Source organism: Bicyclus anynana, chromosome 10 (assembly GCF_947172395.1).
Source record: "Bicyclus anynana chromosome 10, ilBicAnyn1.1, whole genome shotgun sequence".
In the NCBI taxonomy this organism is placed as follows: domain Eukaryota; kingdom Metazoa; phylum Arthropoda; class Insecta; order Lepidoptera; family Nymphalidae; genus Bicyclus; species Bicyclus anynana.
Window position 1 is genome coordinate 2,537,810 of NC_069092.1, and position 18,142 is coordinate 2,555,951.

Below are 18,142 nucleotides of genomic sequence, written 5' to 3' on the forward strand. Positions count from 1 at the left end.
CCTGATGTGTGATTATAGTTGTGTGTTCAACTTTGGGGTTCGATTCCCTGACGTGTGATTATAGTTGATAATAGTTGTGATTTCAACTTTGGGGTTCGATTCCCTGATATATGATTATATTTGTGTTCTACTTTGGGGTTCGATTCCCTGATGTATGATTATAGTTGATAATAGTTGTGAGTTCAACTTTGAGGTTCGGTTCACTGATGTGTGACTATAGTTGATAATAGTTGTGTGGTCAACTTTGGGGTTCGATTCCCTGATGTGTGATTATAGGTCGTAATAGTTGTGAAAGATTATGTAGAATTTTGAATACTCTGAAAGTTGAAAGTTGAGATAAATTTTAATCAAAACAAGTTTGGTTGTAATGCAGCTTTAAAACATAGCATCAGACCAAATCCAATTCATATATGGTATAGGATTACTTTCATCAAAATCAGTTTTGTAATTATGTAAAAGAGATGCATTCTCTTTAGCATTGTCAGCAATTTTCTACTATGAAAATCAGATTGTTAAGTTCAAATCCTAATTTGAAACTTAACACTGGAATCAAACAAATTAAAAATGTTGAACAGATCTTAGTTGTTTTTTTTTTGCTATTTAATAAAGTTTGAGATCTCTTTTTACCTCAATAGCTAGTAATATGTTGAATACTGGTTTTACCTCTTTATTTTAATCATATAACTATATTTTTCATGTATTAATTAAGTAATTTCTAGAATGTTTGCCTAACACTAGGTAATTTTGGATGTCTTTAAATTTGTTATTTTGTTTAAACAATCATGGTGCCATTACCTTGTTAGGAAAATGTCTTATTTTTATAAGTATTTTTTACCTTGTTATTTACTAATGTGTTTCTATTTTAAGTTTATAGATGACTGAAAGAAGATTACTGTACTTGTTGTTTTTTTGAAAAATAAATAAAGGGCGACGAATGGGCGAAATAAATATATTTGGGACGGCTTGTTGAAATTATTTACCTTAATCCTTCCTTGATGTCCTAAACCAACTGATTGCACCTTAATATTTCAAGTAAAGCATTGCAGTTGACAATATTTACAGGTATATGCCATTGGGTGATTATGGGCATATGCTTGAAATATATTCAGCTGTATTGCCATATATAAATAAAGAAATTTTAGAAATAAGATATGGTGTTTTATTCCCCATGAAAACATAAGGTAATTGTGTGGTTTTTCTCATCAGTGCCTGCGCAGTTCATACCGGGTCGGACGGGGGCCGGACTACTCATACTGAACGGGTTTACATTTTATATGAAGAACCACCAAGCACACGGGAAGAAGCAATGGTACTGCTCCTCGAGGGATGTGCACGGATGCAGGGCTGACGTCATAACCTACAAAGGCTTTGACGGCCGCGACTACATCTCTATATTTCGAGGGAAACATATCCACGAGCCACCACGTTTACGCCAATGCCACGACGGCAGATTCATTAGGGAAAAAGACATTTTCAGGCAATCGCTTAAATGACTCTCATGTTGATATACTTATTTTTGTATAGTTTCTTTTTATGTTTATTGTTTAAAAATCCAGATCATGTGATGTTATTGAAAATGTACTTATTAGGGATTATATTTATATTGATGTGTCTTTGGGAGCATGTTTCTGTGGTAGGGACCTGCTAGTTTTGTAGATGGAATAAATATTGACGATATTTTAGAATACAGTATTCAGATAAATGTGTAATTTTATTTATTTCATGGTTTTATTGTTCATCCCTTACTCCCTGATCCTTTGAGCGGGTTTTACATGGACAACATAAAAGAAATATGTCACTTTGATTTCTAAATCTGTAATACAATCTTCACACAGCCAATTTTCGATATTTTTTGTGCATTCTTACCCAAAAAATACTATATTGGCTGAAATTATCTCACATTAAAAGTGTGCATTAATTGATTTTATGAGAGTATCCACGATTATAAGTACCTACTGTGTGTTTAGTCATTAAAGTTATTAATGTCACTATGTTTATCGAAAATAAAAATTGTTGTAGTAGACATTCAAAAACGTATTCATGAAAAATAGTCCTTAACCTGACGCTGTTGTGTCCGGGTATACAATGTTTGATAGTTTTCAAATCATCGAGTACTGTGCGAAGTAATAAAAGAAAGAAAGAAGAAAGAAAGAAAATATATTTAAAAAGCGCGCAGCTATGTTATACCCCGCCACAATATTGCAATGAGTTTTCTTTGTGTGTTCACCATTTGCATCTATGTTAAGTATCTTTTTTCACAGTACTCAGTCAGGTCTTATTATATTACGTGGAAGAACTCAAAGAAATAGAAAGGAAATGATACATACAAATATTCACAAGCAGGCTGGAAAAATTCTAAGCTGATAAGATTAGCTAAAATTTACAGGAGAGGTAAAGACTGTCTTTATTCTAAAGATAACAAGGTATTGCTGTATCAAATACAATAACCTTGCAATTATTTGTGTTTGTCAAAGTTGTATTTGTAATAACTAAGTAATATGATTTATTTCAGGTCAAATATTTTACCGTGTAGTTACAACTCGATTAAGTATTTCTAAATTAATCGAAACAGTAACTATTTATATTTAATTTTGTTCTATAAATAAAGGGATTTATACTCTAAATCCCTTTATTTATAGAATAAAAAGATTTAGAGTATGATATTCGAAATCTTATATTCCATAATGATAATGTTCTGTAATTGTTGCATGGTGTTTAAAAATATTTTTTTTTCAGTGGATCTGTAGGTATGTGTTTTCTTACACCAATAATAAACTGGAGGTTATTTTTCAGGCATATACTATCTGCCGTCGCACAGAACGGGAAGCATGGTCCTAATATTCAAGGACAACAAGTATTGGATCAACAATCGCTACCAGAACACCATAAACTGGACGTGCAGGGACCGCAAGCGGCTCGGCTGCAACAGCTGCGTCCAGACAACCGTCGAGGGTCGTTACATCAAACACAAGGGCTTCCACAATCACGACGACAATTACACTAAGTATAACTTCAACGACTGATATACGAGTTTCAATCCAGCATTGCCAATCATTACATCTGTTGAAAGCTACAATAATGCCAGTAAAGATTAAATACGTTCAGAAAATAATATAATAATACTTCATTGCGCGCAATCTTCCTTTTTTTCCAAATAAATATGAAATTTATGTCCTCTTTTATTTTTCAACGTATCTTCAAGAGGACTAGTTTTATTAATTTTTCGGTTTTGGATTTCATTCTAAATATCATAATGTTTCATTTAAACAAACGTAATAAATATATCTATATCTATTTTTTTTTAATTAATACTTGTAATATGTCTTGTGTTTTATTAGTTTTTTTTGGGATTTTGCGCTAAAATAATAAACAATGATCAATCAGCAATGCTGGATTGGTACTTTTGATAAGTACGAAACTCGTTAAATAAAGGTTGATAATAATTTGTCGTGTAACTTTATGAGAATAGAGCCTTAATAATTTCTAGTATGTAAGTACTTAATCTGTAATACTAATAACTAATATTTTGTTGTTGATTTAAGCAACAACACAAAATAACAACAATATTGTTTGTAATGTAGAACTTATATTTAAAATTAGCTAGTCCTGCGTTGGTGAGTCTGTTTTTAATATTAGAATTATGCTGATTTTAAAGATTTGTGAATGAATTTTTTGGCTTTGGGTAAACGTGTAATGTTTTTGCTATAAGTCTAGGTACTCAAGAGTTTCTTGTTACGAATGGTCAATTTGTTTTCTTTGGTCTATAAAAGACGAAGCAAAGGTCGAAAACGACACTTTGCAATTGCACGTTGTAGAGTCAACATCTCCTGAGGATGCTCCGGTTTCGGGGTGAAACGTACTTAGAGAGTGTTTTGTCGGACCTGGGTGACGTTGTCGCATGGGTTCGTCGACTTTTCGCGGATGATAGCAAAATAAATAAATCATTATATAATCATGTTTTCATGATAGTTAATCTGTTACAGAAAGTCAGTTTGAATTTGGATGTAGTGGTAACATGACACACCAAACGCGTTTGTGTGTATAGACTGAAGTTAATGGGGGCTACCCAATGCAGTTTTAACTGTACAAATAAAATGTCTTTGCGTAGGCAAAACTGTACACTGAAAACTGTACAGTTTACATATTATTAATAATATTCCTATTACATAGAACTACAGTTAAAACTGTGCAAACTAAACTAATAAACCGCATAAAGAACGTTTTATTAAAAAACCTTCAGTTTTACACACCAAAGCTCTATCAGTCTAGTCACCTTGTCACTCTATCCAAAGTCTAACCGACTTACAAAAGTAGACAAAATGTATCACGAACCCCTTATAAATATAGCATTAATGTAGGCGAATTTTAAATATACAGAAAGACATAGGTTAGCTCGCGTTAGGAAATAAGATCTATTTTATTGATATAATCAATTGCCCTCTCATTTAATATGAAATTAAGTAGGTATTAGATTAAGATTAAAACCTTATAGGTTATGTAACTAAAATAATAAACTTTATTTATATTCCATTAGCTTGTACGATGGGTAGATTTCATTTTGCTGTATGTTTATTATAGGCATTTAGTAAACAATTTTATCATTCTTATGTCACCGTATCTCGAAAAGTTACAATAAGCCAGACTCATATTCTCTATATTAAGGCATTCAATTAATATCTTCAAGTGTAATTAATTAATCATTAATACATTGAAGCTTGCGGTAGTAAGATTGCGTTTATAATCGATGCAACCCGAGCTTTAGTTGAACGCAGACGTTTTTCGTTCTGCAGAACGCTAGGTTGATCGCATCAGTGTGGCTTTAAATTTATAACATCTACGTTTTAAACTTAACGTCACAATTGCGTTAACTGTAGTAGTATCTGCATAGGTTAAGATCGCAAAAAGTACTAAGAAATTCAAACCACATTAAACGCATCAAGTAGGTTTAACCAATCAGACTGCTGAAAAATCTTGTCATATTGCAATCTACCAATAGTTTGGTGTATTTGCAATGAATTTGGAGGTAAAACTGGATTTTATTCTTTAATTTCGGGTTTGTATCAAAGTAAGTACTTATATATACTTAGTATTCTAGTATTTTGTGTTTGTGTTTACTTTGAACGTATTTACTTACTTATTTGGATCTTTGTTTAAAGATGAGCGTCCGCATATTCTCATCGTAAGTATGGGACGCATCGCATTAAACGGATTTTTATTTTTACGGTAGATTCATGCGATCCATACAATACGGATCCGTAGACGCACTTGTGTGACTTATTATACAAATAATACTACGACCCGTTTGATACGATGCGTCCGATACTTACGATGATGTTGACGCCTACCATAATGCTGCCATTTATGTTGTAATGTAAATAAGAGCTTAGGATTTTATGTGTTAAATTGTTAGCGTCTCCTACGTTACAGTATTCCTTTAGATGTCACAAAGTGACTGTAGTATAGATATTTCGCTTTGCTTTTAGTGGGTGTACACTTGTATAGGCGCGTAAAATTTTGAAAAGATTTGAAGAAGCATCAAAGCAGTAAATCAGAAACATGTTTATTTTAAATTATACTGACTGCGAGTTTTGTGGTAAACGTACTCTGTATACTTAACTAATTCACGCTACAGAAATTTATTTTAACCGAACACTTGAACTGTTCAATTAAATCGTCCGTGTGTAGTCCTGTCAGTTTTAACTGTACATTAAAAACTGTACAGTTAAAACGAACGTACGTAGCGCGGGTACATAATTTAACAGTGCGTTTCTGCTGTACCGGTGTTTCTTTAGTTTATACACACAAATGCGTTTTATGTGTCACCTTACTAATACATGCAAAGCGAAACCGTCTTCGTAAAATATCTTTATCACACGTAAAAGTGTGAAAGGTGTCTGTTTATTAAATTTTATATTATACATGCGTATACTCTTTATGTGAACTATGACGATGTATTGCGTATGTAAAATCTGCGGCTCACGAAACTAAAGGTCAACAGCATTTATTGTTAAAAATGCTCATAAATGTGGGTACTTCTTAAATTGTAGTTAAGTACGAATTATTGTACTTATAAAAAGTGTTCTGTATTACTAGGTTTTATTTCGAATGTCAGACAAAAAAAAGTGTTTTTCTCAGGACGGTGACGGAACGACACCGGAAGTTACTACTACATACTAGAAGGAGGGGTTAGAGATTATTGGTCATATTCGTAATAAAAATTAAAAATATTTTAAAATCAAATATTCTTTTAAAATCAAATTACATGCGTAGTTTTTTTATTAAAACTGCATGTACATAAGTCACCGAAAAGAGATTATTAATGGGTTTAGAATTTCAGTTTGTAGTGCAAAGTTTTTAGGCCTCTGTTAAAGCCAGACTCAATTCGAAAACGTCTAGTGTTCGGTCTTTATATTACTATTGCACAAAAAATAAGAAGTTTTTAGCAGTTTTCATATATTGTAGGTATATTTTAAAATACAAATGTTCTGCATCCCATAAATTGTAATATGCCTGTTTTCTGTAAGGTTGGACGCAGAACGTGAACGCATTACACCTACAGTAGGCTTAGCGTCTCTGTCATTTCTCGTGAAAAAATAAAACCAAAACCACGACCAATAGCGACGGAGTTGAAATGTTTTGGATTACGCCGCTATTGGTTGCAACGCAAGGAAAAAGAAAGCAATATTTTGGATTGCGCCGCTATTGGTCTAAAAAAAAGTCTTCGCAGTTCGCACCCCTAGTCTTTCTTGTACCCTAGGCGAGTATGTATTAGGTGATGGGCTTTTTCGTATTACTAACCGAACACTTGAGAAAATAATTTTATTGGTCGACTATTTTATTTTATTTCTAATTTTATTATTGAACAAACCTAGTCACTATGGCTATTTTACGTGTGCCAAATTATATTTAAGCATTTTTATTTATGATGATATATCATGTAGTAATATGAAAATATGAGAAATACAGAAACGATGTAATTATCATGTCGAATTTTTTGTTTTACTTATTTATTTTCTATAAAATCAGTGGCGTGCAGAGAAATCTTGATATGGGCAGGCTTTGTAAAAATAACTAAATTTTAAATAGGTATATGAAATGGAAAGTCCCTTTTTAAAATCTTTAATTAAAACTTAACCTGACCCATTTTCTACCCGTTTTTATATATTTTTTTAAGTTCAAGTATAAATAGTTTTGTAGCTTTAGCTAAGTGCTGCTTAAGATCTTATTGAGATTACGTAAACGTCAGTAATCAACTCAGACAAAAAACCACTTGAAAAAAGCCATTTTTAATTTCGTAATAGCTTTAGTACTATTAGATAGAGGTGCTTGTACTACAACTTGAGTAACAACACAACCAGAGACACGCGCCGTGATAGCCAAGTGGATATGACATATAATGCCTTCGATTCGGTGGGCGTAGGTTCAAATCCAGTCCGGAGCATACCTTCAACTATACAGTTATGTTTATTTTAAGAAATTAAACGTCACGCGAAACGGTGAAGAAAAAGCATCGTGAGGAAACCTGCATACCTGAGATTTTTTTTAATTCTCTACGTGTCTGAAATCTGCCAATCCGCATTTGGCCACCGCGGTGGACCATTATCTAAACCCCTTTTATTCTGAGAGGAGATTCGTGCTCGAGAGCCGAATATGGGTTGTTAATGATGATGATCATTATATATTACAACGTTGTTGTAACAGAGCTAGTCGGGGAAAGTTCTGCCGCCATGTTTATTTCGGCCAAGCAGCATTGCTGTGATCCAGTTTAAAAGGTAAAGTTGCCGGCGAAATTACTTGCGAAAGCGAAAGCACTTGAAGCTTAATATCTATACTATACCCTACCCGGACGGCCCTCTAAGCTGAGATCCGAGTCTTTAAAGAGTCGTTTCGCCCATCTCTTCTTTTTCTGCCTCAGGCGATGCTTTTTCGCTCGTCTAAAACCCCGGTGATGCCGCTGCGCCTCCCATAAGGAGCCTGGGGCACTTTTAACTTTAACACTATAAAAAATTATAATATAATATAATTAATAAATATAATATAATAATAAATATAATATAATACATATTTTTTATAGTGAGTAGGCATCACGATATCCTACACGGCATCGGATTGTAGGTAGTCTTTCTTACCTGCGAATTGTTTCACCATCGATGGTTTCCACTTATTTGCTTGTCCAGTCAACTATTGCAGAAAAAATTGTCTATATTGTTCTATGTAGCCTAGAAATAGTCAGCTGCGATTTCCTGGCTCGGGGACCGATACTTCAATCAGGTTGTGACATGACTTGTTTAAAACAGCTTCTTTAGTACCTAGTATGTGTAAACACAATAATTTATATATATTTTTTGTATTCCAGTAAAATTTATTCGAACCTCCACCGGGAAGATTTTCATAATGGAAGGCAAGCACACATTCACGAAGCACTATGCGGTAAAGGGCGGCTTTAGGTGGAAATGTACGAGGCATTTCTCCAAGACCTGCCGGGCATCCATGATCGTGGACAACAATGGGTTTATAATGAAATTTAATGGGAAACACTCCCATGAACCCCCTCTATATGTTTGTGACAGTGTTGGCACTTTTATTAGAGTCGGTTAAACTAAATGAACTCTAGTTGTATTAGTCCCGGATCCGGTATTAGAAAAATTTACCCTCATCTGTTATTTATTATCGATAAGAAATAAATAATAGATAATATTCAGTGTCACATTGCAAATGGTTGCCAGACACATTTTTCATAAAAAAAATCTAGGGAACCATGAACTAGATCAAGACAACTTAATACATTTAAATTAAGCATAAAATAGGCTTTCATTTGACATATTATACGACTAAATATCTGATGAGGGTATATTGTATGAATAACAATACTTAACTGTATTTATCTGAAAACCCCATAGTTGCAGAATGAAAGAAGGCAACTTTTTCAATTCTGTTTCAGTCCTAGGTCGGGCTTTGAAATATTGACTAGTTAGGCCGTCGATTCCGGTCACAATCATTAACATAATAGTGGTTGTCTAATAAATTAACATTATCACCGTCCGCCAACCCACATTAAAGCAGCGTGGTAGATCTAAGCTCCATAACCCTTCTCCTATAAGGGGGACTAGTCCTGACCCTGTAGTTGCCGTTAAAAGAGGCTGACAATCAGGTCATTTAAGAGAAACGCTGCATGTTAAGGATCGTATGCGGGTAGATTTAAGCACTTCTCGAGGATTTACCAGGGGACAATTATGAATAAATATAATATTTATGGAAGTAGTTGATACTTTTCTTTTTTATGAGTAGGTACTATGTCAGAAAATCGATTAACCTGGAATAGAATATCTCTCTCAAATAACTTTCTATAGCTGTTTAATAGATTGCTTAATAGGCCTTGGGTAAAAAATATCCATAAAATGCTCCTTTAGTTTTCAAAAATTTTCAATACTATACTTATTTTACTTAATTTATCATTTCACAAAAACCTGCCAAGTATCAGAAAAAATAGGGAAAAAGATTCATTCAATCGGTTAAGTATTTCGCTATGGCGTGATCAATTATAGGGATCCAGTTCTGGTTTTTATGGAAAAGTAAAAGTGATATTTTTAACCCGGCGCTATTGTGACTGGGTATATGATACCCCACAGTTATTATATCAATGGGAAGGTAAACTTAGTAGAACTGTAGTTAGTTGTAAACAATGTGTGTTGCAACCGATGATGTTAAAAGAAAAAACGGTATTTTCACCTTTTCCCGTGTATATTTGGCGTTTCTTTTCACAGTGCTTACGGCCATGTATAGCGGTCACATAACGGTGAAAAACATGAAGAAATTATCAAGTAACGTTAGTAAACGTATTAAAAAGCTGGTTGGAGAAACGACGAGCTACCCTCTTGATAAGAATGTAAAAAGAAAGAGATGTAAAACCTGTCCTTATACTAAAGACAAGAAAACGAGGTTTTGCTGTTACAAATGTAATAAACCCATTTGTATCACACACATTATTCCCTTGTGTAATAGTTGTGTTGATCTCGACAAGTAGACCCCGCGCGGTTTCATCCTCGTGGTTCCCGTTCCCGTAGGAATACGGGGATAATATATAGCCCATAGCCTTTCCGGATAAACGGGCTATCTAATACTAATAATACTGAAAGAATTTTTCAAGTCGGACCAGTAGCTCCTGAGATTAGTGGGTTCAAACAAACTCTTCAGCTTTATAATATATCAGCTGTATAAGTATAGATAAATAAGTAATTACTTAATTATATTGGTTATTTAGGAAAAAAATATATATTATTAATAAAAATGTATTTATTCTTACACAATATACACATCTCTACATAGCCCCAAAGTAAGCGTATAGCCTGTGGTATGGGTAGGTACTCCCACCAGCCAGATCTGCACCAATCAGGAAGATCTCAATCGGCCCAGCCAGGGATCGAACTCAGGATGTGACTGCGCCACGGAGGCTGTCAAAATTAAATTAAATTATGCTCCTGCCTCCTCGCGCTGCTCCCTCTATGCTCCTCGCGCTGCCGTGTTGTCCTCACCTCACAAACTACTTTACTCGTGACATTTAGTCGCAACGCTCCGCATGACCTTTGACTCGCGCTCTAAAACCGAAAACAGAGGGAGCGGTGGGCACGACGAAGAGCATGACATGCGGTATGGGGAGTACCGTTGCCACACTGTCTGTTACGTCCCGCGCCCATGTCACTCGTCCAGTGTCTCAGACTAATAAAAGGTATATTCATCATCATCATCGTCGTCATCGTCATCGTCAATGTCATCGTCATCGTCATCGTAATCGTCAACGTCAACGTCATCGTCATCGTCATCATCATCGTCATCATCATGATCATCATCATGATCATCAACATCATCATCATCAACACCATCATTATCATCATCATCATCATCATCATCATCATCATCATCATCATCATCATCATCATCATCATCATCATCATCATCATCATCAATCATCATCATCATCATCATCATCATCATCATCATCATCGCGCTTTCTTGTGCGAGGTCCTCATTCCAGCACCTTGGGACCCCAACGTCCACCGGCTCTTTGAACTACGTACCTCGTCCCTTCGCAGCTTCGCGACTCGTTGAGCTATGTCAGTGATTTTGGTACTTCTACGAAAGGTGTATTGATATTATTTAATTACGTTGTATGTTCCAGCTTATTTTATGCAGACGTTGTCGGGAACGATAGCTGTGATGAACAACTACACGTTCTCTAAACACTACGTGGTGAAGGACGGCTTTCGATGGAAATGCTCGAGACAGTTCTCTATGTCGTGCCGCGCTTTCCTAGTCTTGAATGATGAAGGCACTGTTATTCGAAGTTACAATGATCACAACCACGAACCTACTAGTTGTCGCTATTTCCCGAACCAACACAAGGTTATTGGCTACCGTTAAGAGCTCAGACTAATTACATACAAGGACCTGTCTCGCTAGATGTTACTTTTCTGTCAAAGTATATCAGTGATCTAATGCGATTGTAAAAGCTGTCTCTATAGAATCGATGTTTCGTAGTTGTTATCGCGTTCGTCGGTTAAAGAGCTCCGTAAATATACCTTTTTTTGTAGTTGAATGGTGTAAAAACAACTCTAGTTTAGTATAAGATGTATCTAAATCTAAGCCCGTTTTCCTTAAGAGATTTTTTTTTCATGAATTTGGTTGTGATATATCCCTATGTGATTAGTTAGGCTAAGAAGATGCAAGCTATTTAAACCCCTACCCTTGATGTGTCTGTCTGTGTATCTTTGTGTTTGTCTGTGGCAGCGTAGTTTCCAAACGAATGGAGTGATTATGAAAATATATGTATGTGTAGATTGAAAATATTTTTTTTTAAAATAATGCTTGAGAAATAGTAATGGTGCTGGTAAGTTATCCATCTGGTAAAAATAACTAAGTATTTTGTTAACAATGGGCATTAAGGAATACGAAAATTATGTATTGATTTGATTTGATTTCTTGTGTTGATTTCATGTTAATTATATTTACGTGGCTAATTGACCAAGGTCAGTGAATAGGCGAACAGATTACATTCTTTTACATAGAATCTCTATTTAGATCAGTTAGCATTAAATAATAATAAATAGTGAATACGAAATCATGTGACTTACGAATATGTTAACTAATATACGTATATGTCAACTAACATACATCAAAGATAGTGAATTGGCCTGCAGGATCTCGTTTATTGGCTGTTGACATTGAGTGCCTATAGAAATTGGCGTTCTGTCACTGATGAAGTTTCCATGATATCATTTGAGGACAATTAGGTGGAACTAGTCTTTTTGCCTTCGTAAATTCAAACCTTAAGTATTGCTAAAGCTATAACTTATATTACAATAAATATTTTCAGTATTTCGCGTGAAAGGTCGTAATGGAAAAGACGTCCTCATGCTCAACGGGTATACGTACTATCAGCATAAAATACTACGAGATGGATTCCGATGGAGCTGTACACGTATGGGCTCCAGGTCGTGCAAGGGCTTCCTGCATGTCACCAACGATATGGTGGTGAGGGCCCAGACCTTCCACACCCATCCGCCGAGGCTGGAACCCCCCCGATGGCTTCGGACCCCAATGAAGATGGCGGAGAGAGGACCATCATCATTATCAAACCAATGGACGTCCACTGCAGGACATATGCCTCTTGCGTGGGCTTCCAAGCATCACGGTCTCGTGCCGCCAGCATCCAACGGCTCCCTGCAACCCGGTTGATGTTGTCGGCCGTAGGATTAGATGGCATAGTACTCTAAATTTATCAATTGCATTTATTACTTTGTGTCAATTTTCATTCAGACCAGTTCAGCCTTGATTCTGCATCAAACATACTGGTAATAATCCTTAAGTTTTCTGCGAAATTTTCTTAATTTTTAAATGCGTACCTTCTACAAAGTATAAGGAAACATGAAAATATCAATAGATATGTCTTTGCACTGTGATAATCCTTTTTATTTAAAGATTTTCATAAAAATTACAAAATACAATGTTAATTAAACAATTAGAAGCTAATATGGAATCCTAGAATTAAATATTGAATAAATCAATGTTATAAACTAATCTTTCTGGAAAATCATGCTGTTTAAAATTAATTTTATACTTGGATTTTGTACTGTTTAATACCTATAGTTTAAATTACTTAATAAAATATATTATTGGTTAAAATAACTTATTACACATTTATTTGACGTATTTTTTGATTTTGATTTCATTTGATTCTTATTTACCATCAATGTTAGTTATTTTTTAGACTTAACAACTTCTGATAATTTCATTTTATAGACATATGAAATTATCAGAAGTTGTTAAGTAATAATTTTCTTTTTTTAATAACAAGTGTTAACGTTCATTATTTTGTCTTCACAGTTGAATTCTACTTGCGTCCAAATGGCAGGATCAACCTACGGCTGAACAATTTTACATTTTACAAGCATTTAAAAGCACGCAGCAACGCGCATAGATGGAGCTGCACCGCCTACGGCTCCAAGTGGAAGTGCAAGGCGCACTTAATCATCACCGATAAGTTGGAAGTCCTCAAAGCTAACGTATCCCACAGTCATCCGCCTAGCACAAAGAAAGAAATACGAAACCAAATAAAACCAATTTATCCCATGTGGAATGGCACTGGTAATAAAGAGAATGGCACTCCGGTTCGACCCTCCCAACCGCCCTCACTAACCCCACTCCATGATTACCTAGTAGCTCATAGCGTTTTTAGTAATTATGTATAAGAATTTTTGGCAGTATACAAAGTTGTGCACATTTGGCTTTCAAACTAAATCGATTGGTCTAAAAAATGATTTTAGTTTAACAGGTACAAATCTAAATACAGAAGTTTACAATCGGCACGATTTGACTTATGGACATTAAAAAAAATAAAGTTAGCTAGTAGCTAGTAAAATAGTGCCGAGAACCGAATCCTACTGTGAAAAAGGCGGAATTAAAAAAAAAGACAACCCAATGTGTCGATAAACCTAATCGTAAAGTTCAAGATTAGCAAGCATTTTTAAAAGTATTAGTACCGTGGTCAGTGACTCCTTTTTTTCAGAATTAATGTTGCAAAGTATTGTGCACTATTTAGACCTATCAATTTGGTTGAGCATACAGACGTTTATAATTTTTCCGTTGAAAAAAATCGCACGTAAATAAATGTATAAAATTTCAACCCAGACCGTATTCAATTGCGCTTTTTGTATAATTTGAATTTTCTAAAAAGTTATGTATGTTATATAGCCAAATTGGCACAATTGCCTTATTTAGTGAGCATATAGCTGTTGCTAATATTTAGCTTTAGCGTTACCTTGTCTTTAGTTGTAAGTAATTATCGCATATCATGTATGGGTTTTGTTTTCAATGATAAAGAAACCCTAATGAAATTATAAATTATTCCCAGTTTTGCGACAATGTTGCTATAACAACAATTTTGGGATTGAAAATATGTGTAGCGTTCTCTGAATTTCTAGCAGCTAAAATTGTAATCGCTAAAATGCGTGTTTATTTGTGTACGTAAGATTGCATAATATTGGTATCCACAAGTTGTGCTTTTTGCACATTTTTGGTTTGCTTATAAGACTGTCTATATATTATAAGATTAAAATTATTTTTATTGTGATATGTTTACACGTATGGTCAGAATGTACTCGTAGTTTCGATGTTAGGATGTATTACCGATTACCATAGGCTAAGGTTGCGATATCCCCATTTAAAATTACGTATGTAATACCAACGTTCATTAAAATGATGTTTGGATAAAGTGCCTTCTCGTATCTTGTCTTATTAGATTAAAGTTTTGTAACGGTTTTAGTTAACTTTTAGTTAGGGGTTTTTTATTAATTTGTAATAGGTGCGTGTTACGGCTAAAAGTTGAAATTAAAAATGTAATATTCATAATTTCATAATAATCTGATAAGCTGTTGCTAATTAATAAGTTATGGTTTTTATTATTGAACAAAATCTACAATTGTCAGTAAAGTTAAAAAAATAGACATGTCTACTTTAGATTTTCATAAGTAGGTATTTTGTCCATCCAAATACAAAATTTTATTAAAAAGCATTCACGCTTGGACTAATAACATATAGACTAATAACTGCAACACCTAACAATTTTCACATCAAACATAAGCTACTTCTGTGACTATGTGAGCGTAAGAGCTATGCTAATTGCTTTCGCCGCACACAAGCGTACTTATCGTAGCGTAGGGATGTGTCAAGGGCTCCTATTTCGGGGCACATAAAACGGCTTACGAATCCTGCGGCTACACTTTATATTCACTATAATAACATCGTAAAAGATGACGATAGGTCTGTTAAATCGAGTGATATATTGCCTAATTGTACATTATTAATTAAAACAAATTTTAGATGTGTCGTCCTATACTTTCACTTTTAGCCGAAACATGTATTTGTGTATTAATGATTGTGTGATATTTTGCATTTGTGACGTGTCCAGTATTAGGTATATGTGATACAATGGTATAATAGTGTTAGAAAGTATTAAGACTGTGTGCTTCATGTGATATTCACGTATCTCAATTGTAGATCTCGTTTTATTGTTTTATTTTTTTAAATAATCAATTTGGTTTCCTGCATTTAAAGGACTAATATCTTCTATTTTTATACTTAACCTAAATATGATAGTGTATGCGAAAGTTTTTGATATCAAGATTGTACGCTGATTCTGCTTTTGTATAATTTTAGCATTCGAACGCATTTAATAAACTATTTTACATTAATGCCATGTTTGATTTTCAAAAACACTTTTAGAATTATTAAATTCATTGTAGAATTATTTGTTTATGATATACATGACTTTCATGGTTATTGTAACTTATACAAGTACATAGTAATTGTTACCAAAAAAGTATATAATATATGTAAATATGTAATAGTATATATTATATAGTATATGTAGCAGCACAGTGGGACTAAGATTACCCAACTACTAGAGGGCCGCTAAAATGTATACAAATTAAATAAAAAATTAAACAAAGCCTTATTAAAATCAACATCAGGTGCGAAAAATTAATGATGCCGCAGTATGATTTCACGAACTATTTTAAAGGTTATGAGTTTAAGTTATTGATATGAGTAAAATAGTAACAATGCTAATTAATGGTTTAAATTATTTTTTAACAGTAGAAATATCAATTAGATTTCTTTTATTGTAATTTCGTTAATTTTATGTTAACATAGATAGTTGTAGTGATCATACTATAGGGTAAGTCCAGGATAGATGCCCCACTTTTCGAAAATGCCAAATAACTCCGAAATTTAGAATCTTAGAGCATTGCGTTCTTTGGGAGATATTAAATATATTTCTTAATGTTTTATATTATCTGAATCGTTCTGATATAGACTGTGTAGATTTTGTGTAAATTGTATTTTTTGGACCTCTGAAAAATGGGATAGACGCCTACTGTGGCGGATAGATGACTTATCATGAAAAAACTTCTGAGGATAGGTGCCCCTAGTGGGGACCGACGACTTAGTTTAAACATTGTAATTGGTTTGTTCTGAAATCAAAGAACTATATTATTATAATCAGTCTTTATGGTGTTTTATATAACTTTTATTTTCATTTCTTGGTCATCTTCATCAAAGTTATGCTTTAGCTGTAGCTTTTTAACGAAATGGTATGCTAACTGACGTATTGGTGTTCAGTCCGGTGAAAATTCAGCTTCTCCTAATTTGAATGTAAGAGCCACGAGTCGTTTTTCGTTATTATAGGATGTTTTCCTAAAATAAATAAAAATAAATGCCAATAAATATATCCAATATATATTTTTTTCAGTAATAATTATGCCAAACAGTAACTACAATGATATGATGCAATAAAATACAAAGTAAAAATCAAATTTAAAACAACAGTAAATATACAGTAATTTTGAAAATAAGTTATAACATAGGTACTTAATGTCAATTTATTTTTGCCATTAATAGCAAATCTTCGTCTTAATATTTTAGATGGTACTCCTTATATTCTAGAAATCTGATTTACGCCTTTCTTTCCCTTTTTCATCTCTTCAAACGCTGCTAGCATACTGTCTTCGGTGTGGGTTATAGTTCGAGAGACAACACCCTGTTTTCTTTTATATTTACTCTCCTGCAACAACACAACACTTAAAATAAACAGTTGGGGATAGTTGCCCTTAGGGGCATCTATCCTAATAAAAAACGGGGCAACTATACTTTTTGTAGGGGATAGATGCCCTTATCAATAAAAACAAAAGTTGAGTTTCAATTACTATAAAATCTATCAGTTTACATAGGCGGCTAGTCTTCAATGTATTCAGACAAATAGAAAAAAAATAGACATTATAAGCGAGAGAAAAAATACACTGTTGGAAGTACTTACGAATCTTATTTTGGCGCCTTTTGTCGTCTCACCGCGGAAGATTTTTACTCACACAGACGAAGCGTATGCACTCCGGTCGAAATTCCTCCCGACACTAAGGTTTGCAGGGGGAGGACTCGTTACTTACAGTAAAATTGAACTCTCACAGTGTTCCTAACATAGTGAAATAAAAATCAAGTCATCTATCCCACTGGGGCATCTATCCTGGAATTACCCTACATATATTTGGGACTATTACTCTCAGAAATTTTTAAAAATTAAAGCAAACAACAAAAATTTGATATGGCTAATTTATAATTTCGATGTACAATCTTGTATAGTACCAATTGTTATGAATTTACAGATTCACTATGGCAGACTGGTGAACTTATAGAAATGGTTAATGGGAAACAAACTTTGATAGTGAATGAGTATTCGTATTATCAAAAGGGTGCGATGAAAGGTGGTAAACTTTGGCGGTTTTGTTGTAACAAGGCCGATTGTAATGTTTATCTTCACGTCGATCACGAACTGCGAGTGGTCTTCTGTGGTGGCAGCCATAACCACCCTCCCAGGAAGTTTTTCAAAACCGCTTGTGGAAAATACATGAGACTTTGAGCAATCAAATGTGAAAACGTAGAGCGTGCAAATGAGTTAACTAAATTATTCTTAAATTCAAGATATTTGTATTTTATTAAGTCTTCAGCACACCTTCAAATACAACCCAGTAAGCTAAGAGTAAATGAAGGCTTGCAAGTTTGATATATATGTAGTCATAATAACTGTAGTCTCATG

At 34.0% G+C, this 18,142-nt stretch overlaps 2 protein-coding genes across 2 annotated transcripts; both read left to right on the forward strand.

The window, feature by feature from the left end:
• Positions 1–782: 782 nt before the first annotated feature.
• LOC112050653 (uncharacterized) lies at positions 783–12,370 on the forward strand. The gene is made up of 3 exons (XM_052884000.1): positions 783–798; positions 1,207–1,365; positions 2,794–12,370. The coding sequence occupies exons 1-3, from the start codon at positions 783–785 to the stop codon at positions 3,021–3,023; spliced, it is 405 nt and encodes a 134-aa protein (XP_052739960.1). The 3' UTR covers positions 3,024–12,370.
• LOC128198450 (uncharacterized) lies at positions 10,577–18,026 on the forward strand. The gene is made up of 3 exons (XM_052884001.1): positions 10,577–10,647; positions 12,452–12,767; positions 13,314–18,026. The coding sequence occupies exons 1-3, from the start codon at positions 10,577–10,579 to the stop codon at positions 13,743–13,745; spliced, it is 819 nt and encodes a 272-aa protein (XP_052739961.1). The 3' UTR covers positions 13,746–18,026.
• The last annotated feature ends 116 nt before the right edge of the window (positions 18,027–18,142 follow it).